At 41.0% G+C, this 15,926-nt stretch overlaps 1 protein-coding gene across 7 annotated transcripts in view; it reads left to right on the top strand.

The window, feature by feature from the left end:
* The window catches only part of IARS1 (isoleucyl-tRNA synthetase 1), a 221,617-nt gene that overhangs the window by 50,389 nt on the left and 155,302 nt on the right, over positions 1 to 15,926 (top strand). For all 7 annotated transcript variants that reach the window (XM_030569119.1, XM_030569123.1, XM_030569118.1 and 4 more), the window contains 4 exons: positions 2,102 to 2,189; positions 3,763 to 3,823; positions 7,340 to 7,435; positions 11,653 to 11,775. In XM_030569119.1, the coding sequence (XP_030424979.1) occupies positions 2,102 to 2,189; positions 3,763 to 3,823; positions 7,340 to 7,435; positions 11,653 to 11,775 (368 nt within the window). The remainder of the gene's footprint in view (positions 1 to 2,101; positions 2,190 to 3,762; positions 3,824 to 7,339; positions 7,436 to 11,652; positions 11,776 to 15,926) is intronic.

Raw genomic sequence — 15,926 nt, forward strand, 5'->3', positions numbered from 1 at the left:
ATGTGCAAAAACAATTGATTCAAATGGCAAAAGACTCTGAAGCATTTTCAGTTGCCTTTGATGAGAGTACAGATATATCAGATATCACACATTGTGCAGTGTTCATTAGAGGTGTGGATTGCAATTTGAATATAACTGAAGAATTGCTAGACTTAATGCCACTGAAGGGACGTGACATATTTCAAGGACTGGAAGAGTGTATTGAAAAAGCTGCACTGCCATGGAACGAACTCCTATCTTTGGCTATGGACGGTGCGCCATCAATGTGCTCTGGAAACATTGATATGGTTGGATTATTGAAGACCAAACCGAACAGCCTCAATATACCAGGAATTAGCTCCACCAGTATACATTGCATTTTGCGCCAAGAAGTCCTGTGTAGTAAACGTCTACAAATGAAGGAAGTTATGGATGTAGTTGTTAATACTGTTAATTGTATATGTCCATGAGAGCTGAATCGCAGACAGTTCACTTTTTTTCTAGCAAGTATGGACAGCGAATATGGGGAAGTTCTGTATCACACTCAAGTTAGATGGCTGAGTCGTGGAAATGTTTTGAAGTGTTTGCATTTAGGGAGGAGATTGAAAAACAAGAAGGCTCCACAGTTTGCTGATTCCACTTTTATCTGCAACTGTGCTTTTCTAACAGATGTAACTGATCACCTGAATGCACTGAACTTGAAGCTTCGGGGTAGAAAATAGGTAATAACACAGATGTATGACAGTGTTAAATCATTCAAAATCAAGCTTACTTTGTGGGGGAAACAGCTGACTGCTGGCAGTTTGGTCCATTTCTCGACTCTGAATTCCTTAGGAAAAGTTGAACCCAAATCCTTGAAAGAATATGCAGAGATCATTTCTAACTTACACAAACAGTTTAATGTGCGATTTAAAGATTTCAAGGTACTTGAACCATATTTTTAACTTTTCCCCCCGCCATTTGGTGTGGAAACTGACAGTGTTGCAAAGGAAATGCAGATGGAGTTAGTGGAGCTTCAGCGTGACACCATTTTGAAGCAGACGTCTACAGATGTTGGAATTCCAGTATTCTACAGGTTTCTTTCACAAGAAAGATTTCCCATTTTATTCTCTCCTTCCGCAAGGATAATGGCAATGTTTGGAAGTACATGCATATGTGAACAGTTTTTCTCTTCCATGAAGATTAACAAGTCTGTGTTAAGGTCAAAGCTCACTGATCAACATTTGAAAGCAACACTGAGATTGGTTTCGTTTCAGGATATCAAATCTAATATTGATGCTCTGGTTGATGCAAAATGCTGCCATCTAAGTGACCAAAAATGAAATGACTGTCAAGTAGCACTGACTTTTCGCATTACAGTTTTAAAAAAGTGTATACATTGACTTTTAATAGCATATTATATAACTCTTCATTTTGTTTCGTTTTTTACTATACTTTTGTATCAGTGTATGAAAAGGTTTCAGTGATGCGGCCCTCAAGCCAATGTACCAGTCCTCATGTGCCCCTTGTGGTGGTTTGAGTTTGAGATCCCTGATTTAAAGCTTCCCATTTACCTTCATTTTTTTTAAATCCAAGAAAAAAGGAGCAAAGAGTAATTTCATGTTGTTGTTATAATAAATCTCAGAAACACAGCAGAATGGGATAGAGTGTGATTGTTATGTAAAGCATTGACCCACTAATTCTTGCAGCTCCTGTTTAATTTATTATAGTTTAGCTAATTGTTTTGCCCTCTGTTTTACCTGTCTGGTTGCCTTCCATTGCCAGAAAGAACAGTGGACAAACTATCTGTTGAGGCAGCCATGGCATTTCAGTGCAAAGGCTGCTAAAAGTCAATTCAGCTGGGCAGGTCCTGAAAGCATCAGCTCTGCAATTTGGGGAATCTGTGCTAATGCTGATGTCAAGAGGATGTCGTCTAAATTTTAGCTCTTTGCAATTCATTTATGTCAAATGGGTATAAATAGATCTTTGTGGGAAAATAAAAATTTGATTCTAATAAGCTGAATTATTCTGGGTAGTTTTAGACCTGATGCCTTATTGCTCGTGTGTAAAATGGAAACTTTTGTAATGGTGCAAAAGTAGAATATTAATTTATGGTTGGTTGGTTTGTTTTTCCCCCTTTTAGATAGTGCCACAGGGAAGATTTATATTTTGATGGAAGCCAGGCTGGTAGCACTGTACAAATCTGAAAGTGAATATGTGATACTTGACAGGCAAGTACATGAATTATTGCACACTTTTGAACTTCCATTTTTTATAAATAAGTAATGAACGGCTGCAAGAAGTTACATAACTGCAGAATCCGAGACTGCTTTCTTAGGAGGGTGGTTTAACACATGAGTGCCTTTTTATGTACATCCTGCTACAGCCTGTCAAGGGGTTTGAGATCTGTCTCTGCAAATTATGCTTAGATGGAAGTTATTGTCAGAATAGAAGCTGCATCTGGGTTTATTGTAGCTAAGGAAAAGGTTGTAAACACAGTATATTTGAAAGCCAGAGTAGGAAAAAAGTTGTCTTCAGCATCCCAGTACCCTTCCCATATAGTAGTCTACCTCTTCCGCTTGTAAAGCTCGTGTCAGCACACATTTGTAAGGACTTTTTATTTGTTTTGTTCATCCCAATACAGTTTAGAATAGCAAATAAAACCTCATAATTCAAATGTGCTGTAAAGAGATTTACCTTTTTTAGCACTCTTCAATAGAAAACATAATTTTTATAAAAGGCATACAGTATGACAAACATTTAAGCTCTCTCCCCTTCCCGCCCATCCTTACCTTTTGCTTTTGCAGTGATACCCTACCCACTCTTGGGTGTCTTCCAAGAATTGGAAACTTCCTGTACCTAGATAAAACCAGTTATTTTACTCCTTTTTATGAAACAATTGCATTTTTTATAACATTAACATCTTTTTGAGAATGAAAATACTTTTAAAACAGAAGTAGAACATACATAATTTTTTTCCCTGCGGTTCCCTAGAAAAACCTTAAGCAAGTTATGCATCTGTCTCTCATATATTGGCTCTTTAGTATTGACGGATTTTTTTGTTTAAATAGTGGAAGATCTATTAGTTTCCCAGATTTTCCTTCCTGTCTTACACTGCTCTTCACCTGTATAGTTCACACCTTCATGTTTTCTGTGCTGTTTTCCCTCATGTTAAAATTTGTTTTTTTCTGTCTTGGAACTAATCATCTCTTTGAAGCTTGGGGCATGAATTGTTTCAGTCCTTATTTAGAGCTCTGAGTTCTCATCCTCTTCTGGTGTTGTCAGGAGAGTACATTTCTCAGCCTGGAGTTCTAGACTTCTCTACAGTTCTAGACATTTCTGTAGCTTGGAGTTAGTAATTTTGGGCCAGTGTTTACTTAGTTTTATTCATTCTTGTAAATACCAGAAGACACTCTGCTTATACTACAGAGCTCCACTATAACCAGTTTATTTTTTTATTTCCCGAAGGTCCTATCATAACTTCTTATGAAGTGGATTACTGATTTATGCTTTGCTCCTGCATTAATTTATAAATGTGAACTTTATTGTGGGGATAATGAATTTATACTAGTGGCAAATCGTTAACAAATATCTCAGCTTTCATTTAGTGTTAAAGTTGACAAATAAAGGTAGAAGTAGGAAGCAAACGAATTGGAAAACAAGTGCTTTTCCTCATATCAGATTTCAGTATGAAAAATATTTAAAAAGAGAAAAATAGTACTTCTAGATTTAGTCTTTATAAGACAGCTAGTGCAATTTACAGTGTGTTAATGTGTGTGTATATATAAATCTTTTTCTACATAGGTTTCCTGGCATTACTCTTAAAGGCAAGAAATATAAACCACTATTTGAATATTTTCTTAAGGTAAGAGAAGTCAGTCTTCTGTTTAGACACAGAACCAAATGACAATGTTAAAACCAAGAGACTGCCATTTTAAATAGTTGTACATTTTTTGGTCAATATTTCCCCTTGATATGATGGCAAAATGAATATTGTGCTTTCTTAAGAATTTGCTTTCATTTGTTTTAAGACCCATACTTTGACTGGATTTACTGATAATACTGGCTATATGTTAAAATAAAATCCCAACTGTCATGGGGAAAATAGGTAAAATACCAAGCAAGTGAAATCTCAGGCCTCCATTTCCCCAAACAAACTCATTGTCCCACATTACATTAACACGGCTATACTCTCATCTCATGCTTTGCAACAGAGAGCACTGTCACTTTGCCAGAAAGTTGGCTGCTTCTGTTTTTACCTTTCTTTCGTATGTCCTGTATGCTCATACTTCATATAAGTACACGCCCTGGTGGTGATGAAGGTTGAGAGTAGGGATGACTCTAGGTTTTTAGAGGACTCTTTATTGAACAGTCAGTATTCCCCAGTGTCTATGACCTTGCTCAATTCAGTTGAAACCAGCATCCTAATTCACTGCCTTCTAACACCATAAATTCCATATTTAGAAGTGGAATTATGATGACATTGAAATTGGAGGTTCTTTGTGCTTTTTCATTTGGCGTATTAAGACCCTATATTGCTGTAACTGTTCGCCTTTTCACATTTCCAGTCTTTATGGATGTCTTGTTATGCTGCACTTAAAGCAGGAGTACTTATTTTACTATACTGAAAACATAGTTTAATACACATCATGGGAATGAGTTATGGAGAATAGGTATGTAAACATTTTGATAAAACGTGATTGAATGATACTGTAGAGGTGCAGACTCACCCCTGCGGCACCTCCTGCTGGTCTCTCAGGGAATTAGCTCACTTTCCAGCCCGCAGCACCCTCTGCAGGCCGGTGATCTGCCTTACCGTTTGCTGTTGGCCCCCCATGTCCCACCCTGGACCCAGTGCCCCTTTTACTTAAGGTGCTGCCCCCTGGCAGTAACCCCTTTCTCTCAGGTTCTCCCCTTCCAGGGGAACCCCCACCCACTATATCCACCTCACCTCAGTATAAGGCTACTGCCAATCCTCATCTAGCCCCACGCCCTGGGGCAGACTGCAGTATCAGCCTACTCATCACTGGCAAGGTTGGGTTTGGACCTGCTGCCTTTGCCTACCCCTGGGCTGCCCTCTGCAACCCCCAGTACCTGTTGGCCTTGTGCTAGGTCACAGCCTGGGGCTTTCTAGGCTGGATCTCCCCAGCCCTGCTCCACTCAGGAACCCTGTCTCTAGCTCCCTGCAGCCAGGCCCTTCTCCCTCTATAGACAGAGGGAGACTGCTGAACTCCTGGCTCCCAGCCTTTTTATACAGGCCAGCTGTGGCCTGATTGGGGCATGGCCCAGCTGCAGCCACTTCCCAATCAGCCCAGCTTAGCAGCTCCCAGCCACAACCTTCCCTCTGGGCTGTTTTAAGCCCTTCAGGGCAGGACCACCCTGCTACAGATACAAATAACTGGCTCCCTTGACGCCTTCGGGGAGCAGTGGGCTATGTCCAGGGTTCTCTGCTCGGTGTCCCCGTTAGGTTCCCTCCTTCTGACCCTTTGACCTCACTCCTGTCCCTGTTCTTTTATTAGTTGTCCCCCGCACTCAGTGGGTTCTGTGGCCCTGTGGTTCCTCCCCTTAGGCTGGGGGAGGATCCTTTAGCACTTCCCAGACACCCAATAGGTACAGATACAAATAGTTTAAAGTACTGAACTGCTGATATATAATTACTTTATATAAAAGAATAGTTGGTGTATGCAGTGAGTTCCTGAAGTCAGCAGAGGTAAAAGGAGTTCATCAACTCAATAGGGAGCAGACCTATTTTTGGAAGAAGGTGGGAATCACAGTTGTAGCCATTAACTGGACTGCAGGGGATAAAGATAGGATCTACACTAACGTGTTGGAAGTTTGTATGGTAGCCTCTCTGCATTTCAATACAGTAAAAGCCGTCTTATCTGGCCCTGTACCAACCGGAAAGCTCTATAAATGGGCTTTTCTAATCTTCATAGAAAGTCTGGTCTGTAGTCTGGTTGGTTGGTGCATGGACGGCAGGCTCCCGACCTGGCTCTGTGTGGCTCCCTGGTAGCAGCAACATGTCCCTGCTGCTCCTAGGTGGAGAATTGGCCAGGAGGGGGTCGGAGTGTGGGAGAGGGATCAGGGCAGGGGTCTGTGGCATGGGAGGGGTTTCGGGGTGCAGCATCCGGAGGGCACTCACCTTGGGTGGCTCCCTGCTGTTCCTAGGTGGCGGTATGGCTAGGTGGCTCTGCGCACTGCCTCTGCCCGCAGGCACCGCCCCCGCATCTGCCATTAGCCACAGTTCCTGGCCAATGGGAGCTGCGGAGCCAGCGCGTGGGGCAGGAGCAGCGTGCAGGGATGCCTAGCCTTGTCTCCGCCTAGGAACAGCAGGGACAGGTCGCTGCTTGTGAGGAGCTGCCTGAGATGAGCACCCACTGGATCTGGCACCCCAACCCCTGCCCTGAGCTCCCTCCTGCACCCAAACTCCCTCCCATGCCCCAGCCCCACACACAAACTCCTTCCCTCTTTAGTTAACTGGAATTTTTCACTTACTGGCACCCCCCATTCCCCCAACATGCCAAATTAAAAAGCCTTCACTGTATTCCTTGTTAGTTGATATGTGTACTCCAGTTTTTTTCAGAATTGCTTCCGTACTCTCCAAAATCTCTCTTCAGACCAAGATAAAACTTAATACAGTACTGTGACAAATCATTGCTTCAATTGTGATCACCAGGATAGTTCATTTTCAGTTACTTTTAAATTATGTGAGGGATACAAAAATGGCTCATTACTCTTAATAATCAGCTTGTGGAACAGATGGCAGATAATTGGTTCTGTTATCCTTCACGGTTTTCTTCCACCATTAAAGTTAAAACTTAATGTTAAATGTCATCCCAAACTTTCACCTTCATGCTTTCCTTTGTGGTTATAACCCTGTAAGTTGACTTAAAATAATTAGTAGCAAACCCCCCCTATTTTTATGGTGATAAGAAACAATGGCCATGTGGAAGCTGCTTTGTTTATAATTTATTATATGTATGTGTGTATATATAGGTCTATAAATGGCTGGAGACTTCTTTTATTATGTATCTTGTTTATAGGATCTTATTAATTTGTAGTCTCAAGCATGAGATTGCAACAGTGCGAGGATATGTATTAGTCAATTTTATGAAGTTGGCAACAGAAGTCTTACATTTAGTCTTACACTCTTGGTGCTTAGTAAAAAGAATGGATTGGCTTGGCATTTTAGCTGAGATACGTGGTTAAAAATATCTGATGATTTATTATTCCTCTGTATAAAGCAAACTAAAATATAGTTCTAGCTATTGCAGCTTTTTGACTTAAAGGTTGACCTCTTAAATATACATTTTCCAGGCATTTTGAAAAATGCTACTTTCCTGTATGTCTGAAAAAGACTTGAATATTTTGTGTGTTGCAGTGTAAAAACAATGGTGCTTTTACTGTGGTCACAGACAACTATGTGAAGGAGGAAGAAGGTACAGGGGTTGTACATCAGGCTCCTTACTTCGGTGCTGTAAGTAAAAACTAGCTTTTATTATGTGTTTGGTCTGGAACATGTTCCCATGGCCTCAAAGGGCCCTTTCAGATGTACAGTGCTGACTTTGCAGGCCAAGAGGGGTAATCAGCTGCTTTTAAAACATTGCTTTCTGTTGAATGCTCAAACTTCTCTTTGTAGAGGCAGTTGCCCTTTACTTGCACACCAGTGGGGAGTTTAGATGTCCATTACTGTCATCTTTACTATTCATAAAACGTCCATCCCTGTAACATCTGAGTGCTCTAGCTCCTCCTCCCTGAAGATGGAGAAATGCCAGCTTCATCACAAGGAAGAATTGAGTACTCTACTGCTAAGTAGGGACCAGCTCTTCTAACTCATAAATTGGACAAATATCAGGACTGTTGTTCAGCATGCTATGCCTTTCAACATTTTATTGTTCGTTAATTTATATGTGTTGAACATATAAAATGACTTAACATGCTTCTGTACCTTCTCTATGTCCCTTTGGGCTAAAAGGATTTTTTGTACAATGGTCATTTTTTTTTTTTTTTTTTTTTTTAAAGGATGTTTTATTTCCTTTTCCTTTCCCCAATTTGCTTGAGGATATTGAAAACTAGAAAAGTTGGACAGATTCTCTTAAGAGTTAATCAGCTGGCCTTTATAAACCCAGGAATTACCATACTAGATCAGACCCATGCACCGCTTAATCTGCTATCCTGTCTCAGTGGCAAGCAACAGATGCATCCAAGGAAGATATGAGACATTTCCTAACCTCTGGTAGTTAGAAATTGGTTTAATTCCTGAATCATTAAACATATGCTCTCTTGCAAATTGTATGTTGGCATGAACTACTGCCACTCAGGATGTTCTTGTTATCCATCTAAATGTCCAATCCTTTTTTGAATCGTGGTTTTTTTTTTGGCCTCAGTGATATCCTATTTAGTCACCTCCTTTTGAAGAATGTGTATATTCCTACACTTTATTTCATGTTATCAAGATGAAAATTCTTATCCAAATATTACACAGAAAAACATCCTGCTTTTTACTTTTAATTACATAAGTAGAATAAACTGGTTAGAGAGGCACAGAAGGTTCACAGTTGCCTTAATTTAACAACTGCCTCACCATATCTACAAATAAAAGCAGACTCAGGGTCAAATGTTAACTGAAAAGTGATGAACCCACACAGGGAGTGTTAGTGTGATTAAAGGAAGTTTGAAAACTTCACAGAGCCGGCTACAGTTGTTAGTACACAAGGACTAAGCAGTAAAATGTAAATTAATTAGAGAAAAAAGCTGTCTGATATGAAATAATTAGCAGTCTGTTAAAATCAAAGTTTTTAAGAGATACTATCAGTTTAATGCATAGCAAATAGTGCATATGTTGTTGTATGGCTCTAATTCCACAGACCACATTTTCTGTTACTTGCCTGTAGAGTAGACAACTTCATGATATAGCAAATTGCTATCTGAATCCATGGATATTTTGTCTTCAGAAGGAATTATTTAAGGATATATTTAAATAACACATTTGATTTGAATGTTAAAAGATTTTCTTCTTTGGCATCTCTGCATCTCACCTCATCCTCTCCAGTTAGTTCAAAAAAGCACTAGCTCCCAAAGGCTGCTGTTAGGATCAGGGCTCCAATGAGCTAAGTGCTGTTGAAACGCACAGGAGAAACATGATCCTTGTCCTGAAAATGCTTTCAGTTTAATTTAAAGAGAAAAACAGGTAGAGGAGAGAGAGAAGAGAGAGACAGCCTAAAAACCATGTGACCATGGTTCTGATGAGCACGTTCTGTAGTTCAGTTTCCTCTCTATCCCTCCATTTACTTTTTTTTGTATTAGGAAGTGAAGTGAATGGCGTCGGGGTTGGGGTGAGGGAGAAGAAGGGGGTATATAAGTAGCAACAAGGGAGGGAAAAGAGAGAAAAGTGGAGGTGTAGGGGGTGCTGAGTAGAATCACACCTTCCATGAAATATTTAAATATCTTATCCGCTCATTTGCTTGTTCTGTTATCTGGTGTACTGTCTCTGAATAAAGAGAAGTCCCTTGAGGGAAGGATACATAATGATGTGAAATGTGGCTTCAGTATGAACCCTTGGTATTATATAGATGTGTTCTGCACCATGAGATCTCAGAAATCCATCCTCCATGTAGTTCTGGGAAAAGGATTCTTAACCAAAATTTAAAGGGAGGGGGAAAGATACAGTTAGTTCTAGAACACTTCTTAATCCAAGACCAGTTTGCGATACTATCTTTCCCCCAACTTGAGCTAGTATGTCACCAAATAACTCACAGTTATCCAGCTCACGAAACTAAATATCACACAATTCAAAAAGAACATAGATCAGAAAACAAGACCAGCCTGCAAAAACCTTGCATTAAATTTCTGATCTTTGTTACCTGAAACTACATGCTACTAAAATTCAGCAGCCTGAACAGTTCTTCATCTACAGTAACATGCAGTGGTTTTGAGTTGTGTTTTTTTTGCTAGCTATATAGCAGATCTTTTGCGTCTTTTATAACCAGGGTTTGCCCCCATCCAGCTGTTTATCATGTAAGTGTTAATACCAGTCCCATACCTGGTTCCATGCTTCGAATGGCAGACTCTATTTTGCTGCTAAATGCCTAGCCACTGAATGATATGGGCTTGAAGTGATATGGAATCATTATTGAGATGGTATAGAATCATGGTTGCTGGATCACAACCTTTACTTTAGTTGAATTTTAGCTTTTTGTCCTAAGTTTTCCATAACTTGCTTTCCCAGTTATTTTCTTTGTCATTTTTTTCAAAGAAGGAAACAACTGTTGGGAGAGACTTACTTTAATATAGACCCTCACGACTACGACTTCTGTTTCATCTTTCTATGTCTCAGTGTCCCAAGTGCGGACATAAAGATATCCATCATGGACATACATGATCACTGCCTTCTTGTTTTTTTGGAGCTTGCTATCATTGCAACTCTAATATCTGTGCCTGAATTCAAGCATGCTCACCCAGGCAATTCACTAATCAAATGGTAGATCATTCTGGAAAGCTTCAAGTCTGAGTTGTTCAGAGTCAAGGCACCCAGCAGTTGAAACTGGAGTAATTAGGTCATTATATATTTCGTGGGCTGCGTTGTGGATGCAAATACCACAGTGCCACTTCTTGGCCTAGATCCTATAATGCTGAGGGGTCATAGTCATATATAGGACAGATGTCAGCATGCTAGGCTTTGATGTGCTCTGCATTGGCTCTTTCTCTAAAGCCTTTTACAATTCATGATATTAGCCCTATTGGGGTAACTCCAGTTCTTGCTTTGTTTTTTCATCTGATTTACACTAACACCACAGTCTGCCTGCTACATGTAATGATAATGGATAATGGAAGACTAACCAAGGGATTGGTCTAATAACCAAATGAGCTAAATGACACAGATGGGACCAGATAGATACTGTACATGTGATAGGTTGAGGAGGAAAAAGTCAGTAGTGTCTTTAGAGCCAATTGGTCGCTGCAACCTGAGGGTGTTTTTTTACATGTAAAGCTTTAGTCCTTGTAACAGTTGATTTTTTGTGCTCAACTCCAGTAGGAAAGCAACACTTGGCTTTTAATTTGGTGTGATAGTTTCAGGTTTGGCTGCTGTTTGGGATGAATACTCTAACTGTCCTGTTCCCCTCTTTCTCCTTCTTCCCCCCATTTAAAGTGTGAGAGTATTTGATGTGTCTGCTGCTTAGTTTTATTGATTAAAAGTTTTCAAAGGCTTGAGAACTGAGGCATTGGGGGAAATCATATCAGTTAAATGTGGAGAGCATGGACCTAGGAGTAGAGAGCTCTTCAGAAACTACATGCCTTCTGAGAAATAGAATTACAGGCATGTGCTTTAAGGAGATACCACAACTTCAGTGTATCCTCTTAATTCATACAATAGTATGAAATGTATTTCCTCAGCCCTTTATTTTGAAATGATGGGCAGAGGCTGTAAAGTAGAGCAAATTTGTTCCCTTCCCTAGGAAACTGGCACAACCCTAAGTTTTAGGGAACAAGTGTGCCCTCCATCATCCTTTTTTCATCTTGATAGATTAAGTATATTGCTTAAAAATGCTTTCAAAAGTGTTTTTGGGATTATTTGACTGTTTATTTTTTGTATAAGTATGGAATAGCTTTATATTAAGTTTTTAATCCCTTTTCCTAGGTCTTGACTATTGAAAGCTACATTTAGGAATAATATATTTTGTACTTCTCTTTTAGGATGACTACAGAGTCTGCATGGATTTTAATATTATTCAGAAAGATTCAGTTCCAGTTTGTCCTGTTGATGCTTCAGGCTACTTCACAGCAGAAGTGACGGACTTTGCTGGACAATATGTGAAGGTTGGTGGACTTGGGGAAATAGTAAATGCTAGATCAAATTAAAAAAAAAATTTACATGTGTTAGAAACTCATTTTTCTTTCCCCAGGTGGTTTTGTCTTCAGTATTTTCTTGACAGCTGTGTTACAAAGACTTGTGTTAAAAAAGGTTATCCTTCCCCAGTTGGGACTACAACAGAGAAATATAGATTTCTTGTGTACTGTCTCTTCACAAAATGTTAATTACACTATTAGGCAAATAAGTAACTTGATGTGTTAACAATGATGTAAGTCTTAGAAAAAGGAAAGGAGAGTGTACTCTAGTGCCTACTCAATATGCCTGTCATGTGAAGAATCAATTTTTTTTTTAAATAAGGATCTTCCACTCGTAACATTGATAGCTAAACACGATTTTTGTTTTTGTTTTTTAAAAAGGGAAAATGGTATGAAAACTGTGAAGCTGAAACCCATGTTGCGCATACAGGATCACTCACTCACTCACTTACTCATGCCCGTCACCCCAATCAGGGTATGGGCCGCCAACAACAGATCTCCAGAGTCCTCTGTCCTGGGCCATTCGTTCTAATTGGTGCCAGGTATAGCCCATTTTTTTGCTATCAGCCTGATGGTCACGTCGCCAGGTGTTTCTTGGACAGTCTCTTTTCCGCTTGCCTTGGGGGTTCCATCGCAGTGCCTGTCTGGTGGTGATAGTTGGCTGCTTGCGTAGTGTATGTCCTATCCAACCCCACCTTCTCCTTCTGATTTCTTCCTCTGCTGGGAATTGACAGGTCCTCTCCAAGAGGTGGATATTACTGATAGTGTCTGGCCAGCAGATCTGGAGAATCCTTCTGAGGCAGCTATTTATGAAGGTCTGGATCTTCCTGATGGTTGTTTTGGTTGTCCTCCAGGTTTCAGCTCCGTACAGTAGGACTGATTTCACATTGGAGTTGAACAGTCGAATTTTTATTGCCAAAAACAGCTCTCTAGAGCTCCAGATGTTCTTGAGCTGTAAGAAGGCTGCTCTTGCCTTACCAATCCTTACTTTGATGTCTGCGTCTGTGCCACCCTGCTGGTCGATGATGCTACCTAGGTAGGTGAAGGACTGCACTTCTTCCAGGGGGCTTCCATTCAGTGTGACTGGGTCATTGCTAGTGGAGTTAATCCTAAGGATCTTGGTCTTGTCCTTGTGAATGTTGAGGCCAACCTGTGATGATGTGGCTGCCACTACGTTGATCTTCTCTTGCATTTGCTGTTTACTGTGCGAAAGGAGTGCAAGGTCATCAGCAAAGTCCAGGTCATCAAGCTGGGTCCACAACGTCCACTGGATTCCGTTCCTACGCTCATAGGTGGATGTCTTCATAATCCAATCGATGATGAGAAGAAAGAGAAGTGGTGACAACAAGCATCCTTGCCTGACTCCAGTTTGCACCTGGAAGCTGTTAGTAAGCTGCCCTCCATGGATCACTCTGCAGTGTATACCTTCATATGAGTTCTTGATCAGGTTGACCACCTTTGTTGGGATGCCGTAGTGCCAAAGGAGCTTCCAAAGGGTCTCTCGATACACGCTATCGAACGCTTTCTCATAGTCAACAAAATTGATGTACAACGAGGAGTTCCACTCTATAGACTGCTCGACTATGATGCGAAGCATTGCTATCTGGTCCATGCATGATCTGTTCTGCTGGAAACCTGCCTGTTCATCTTGTAGCTGTGGATCGACGGCATCCTTCATTCTCTCTAAGAGGATTCGGTTGAAGACCTTCCCTGGCACCTACAGGAGTGTGATTCCTCTATAATTGGCACATTTGCTAAGGTCTCCTTTCTTGGGAATTTTGATGAGATATCCCTCTTTCCAGTCTACCAGAATCACTACTTCTTCCCATATCTTCTCGGGGTACAGCATTTCCTCTGAAGCATCCAGGTCTGCTTTCAGGGCCTCTGCTGGGATGTCATCAGGTCCAGCCGCCTTCCTATTCTTCATCATGGTGATGGCTTTTCTAATCTTGTCTCTGGTTGGTTTATCGCAATTAACTGGGAGGTCCTCGTTAGCTGAGATGATATCTGGTGGATTTGGTGGTGCTGGTCTGTTCAGGAGTTCCTCAAAGTGCTCCGCCCATCTGTTCATCTGTTGTTCTATTCCTGTTATAGACTTTCCCTGCTTGTCTTTAACGGGATGTTCTGGCTTGCTGAACTTTCCAGACAGTTGCTTGGTAGTATCATACAGCTGTTTCATATTACCACTGTACGCTGCCTGCTCCGCTTCTGCTGCCAGTTCATCCACATACTCTCTCTTGTCCTTCCTGATATTCCTCTTCACTGCTCTGTGGGCTTCAGCATACTCTTTTTTGAGCTTTGCCCTTTGCTGCTCTAGTCGTGCTGTTGTTGACTGCTGCCTTCTTCTTCTTCCTGTCTTCTATCTTGATCAAGCTCTCTGCTGTGATCCACTCTTTCTGCTGGTGTTTCTTAATTCCAAGCACTTCCTGGCATACTGACCTAAGTGTCTTTCTCACTTTCTGCCATCTGTTTAGTACACTGTCTTCCTCTTCCTCAGACCGATCCTGTAGTACTGAAAACTTATTCTTCAGCCTCAGTCCAAAATCTTCCTTGGTCTTATGGTCCTTCAGAAGGCTGCTGTTGTACTTCACTCTTCTGTCTGACGTGTCTATCCAGTTCTTTTTCAGCTTCAGCTTCAATCTGGCCACCAGTAAGTGATGGTTGGACGCCGTGTCTGCTCTTCTTCTAACTCTAACGTTCTGCAAGGATCTTCTAAACTTCTTGCTAATGCAGACATGATCGATCTGATTTTCTGTCGTGCCTGCTGGTGATACCCAGGTACTCTTGTGGATCCGCTTGTGAGGAAAGATGCTACTTCCTATGACCAGGTTGTTAAGTGCACACAAATCCACAAATCTCTCTCCATTCTCACTCATCTCTCCCAGAGCGTGGGTCCCCATGACTTGTTTGTATCCTGTGTTGTCAGGTCCAATTTTGGCATCAAAGTCTCCCATAAGGGTGATGATGTCTTTTTCTGGGAGAATCTCTAATGTTTTCTGGAGTCTGTTGTAAAAATAATCTTTATCCTCCTCTTCGCTGTCATTAGTTGGAGCATAGCACTGAACAACATTCATCTTAATCCTCTTCATTTTAGTTCTGAAGGATGCTGTGATGATCCTGGGACCATGTGCCTCCCAACGAATCAGTGCTCTCTGCGCCTGCTTGGACAACATGAAGCCTACTCCCTGTGTGTGGGGTGCGTTGCTCTCTTCATGTCCTGAATACAGCAACAGCTCTCCTGTCAAAAGTCATCTCTGCCCCGCTTGCGTCCATCTTGTCTCGCTAATGCCTAATAGGGTCAGGTTGTTGCTCCTCATATCTGCTGCAACCTGCGCCGTCTTTCCTGACTCGTACATGGTCCTCACGTTCCATGTGCCTATGGTAATCCTCCTGGTTGCAAGAAGGGTAACGGCTTAGTGGCTTCCTCATGGCTTTTACCACCCAGCGTCATGCATCTTCGAATTGAAGACCCTTCTTTTTCCAGGGTAAAAGTCTCTGTTGTCTCTATTGTTGGCGTTTCTGTAGCAAGTTGATTTTTTTTTTTTACGGGGTGGAGTTGCTAGCCCCACGTCCAACCCTCCTCCTTTATCCTGACTTGGGACAGGCAGATGGCCCCAAAGGACCTCTCTGGTGGAGTTGCATACAGGATGTTGCACACAAATTCAAACATTTTTCCAGTTACCAGCTTATATGTATAAGGCAGTAAGAATAATAGGAAATATTGAGGAGCTCATGTTTAGGATACTGGTTCTATAAGCCAGAGTTTAATGCTCTTAAAAAAAAAAAATTTTTTTTTTCATGATATTGACTTGTCTTTTCACCATGGGAGCACTGTTCTATCAAACTTCCTAGCACTTTTTTTTTTTTTAATCAAACGAATATTTTGTAGCAGTTAACTAGTCTAGCAGCCTTTCTTTGAATATCAGTTACTGCTCTGACTTTGGGCCTGAATTAAATATAATTGTTCAATCTAATAATAAAGGTTCAGTTGGTGAGGTATTATAAAAGATGAAATGTCTTTTATTGGTTTCTAGGCCTTCACATCTAAATTTAGAATCATTCCACGTAAATTTCATGCTAAAAAGTAGTGCAAATTTAGTGAAGAGGTTCAGAGATCAGAT

This window comes from Gopherus evgoodei, chromosome 7, assembly GCF_007399415.2.
Source record: "Gopherus evgoodei ecotype Sinaloan lineage chromosome 7, rGopEvg1_v1.p, whole genome shotgun sequence".
NCBI lineage: Eukaryota > Metazoa > Chordata > Testudines > Testudinidae > Gopherus > Gopherus evgoodei.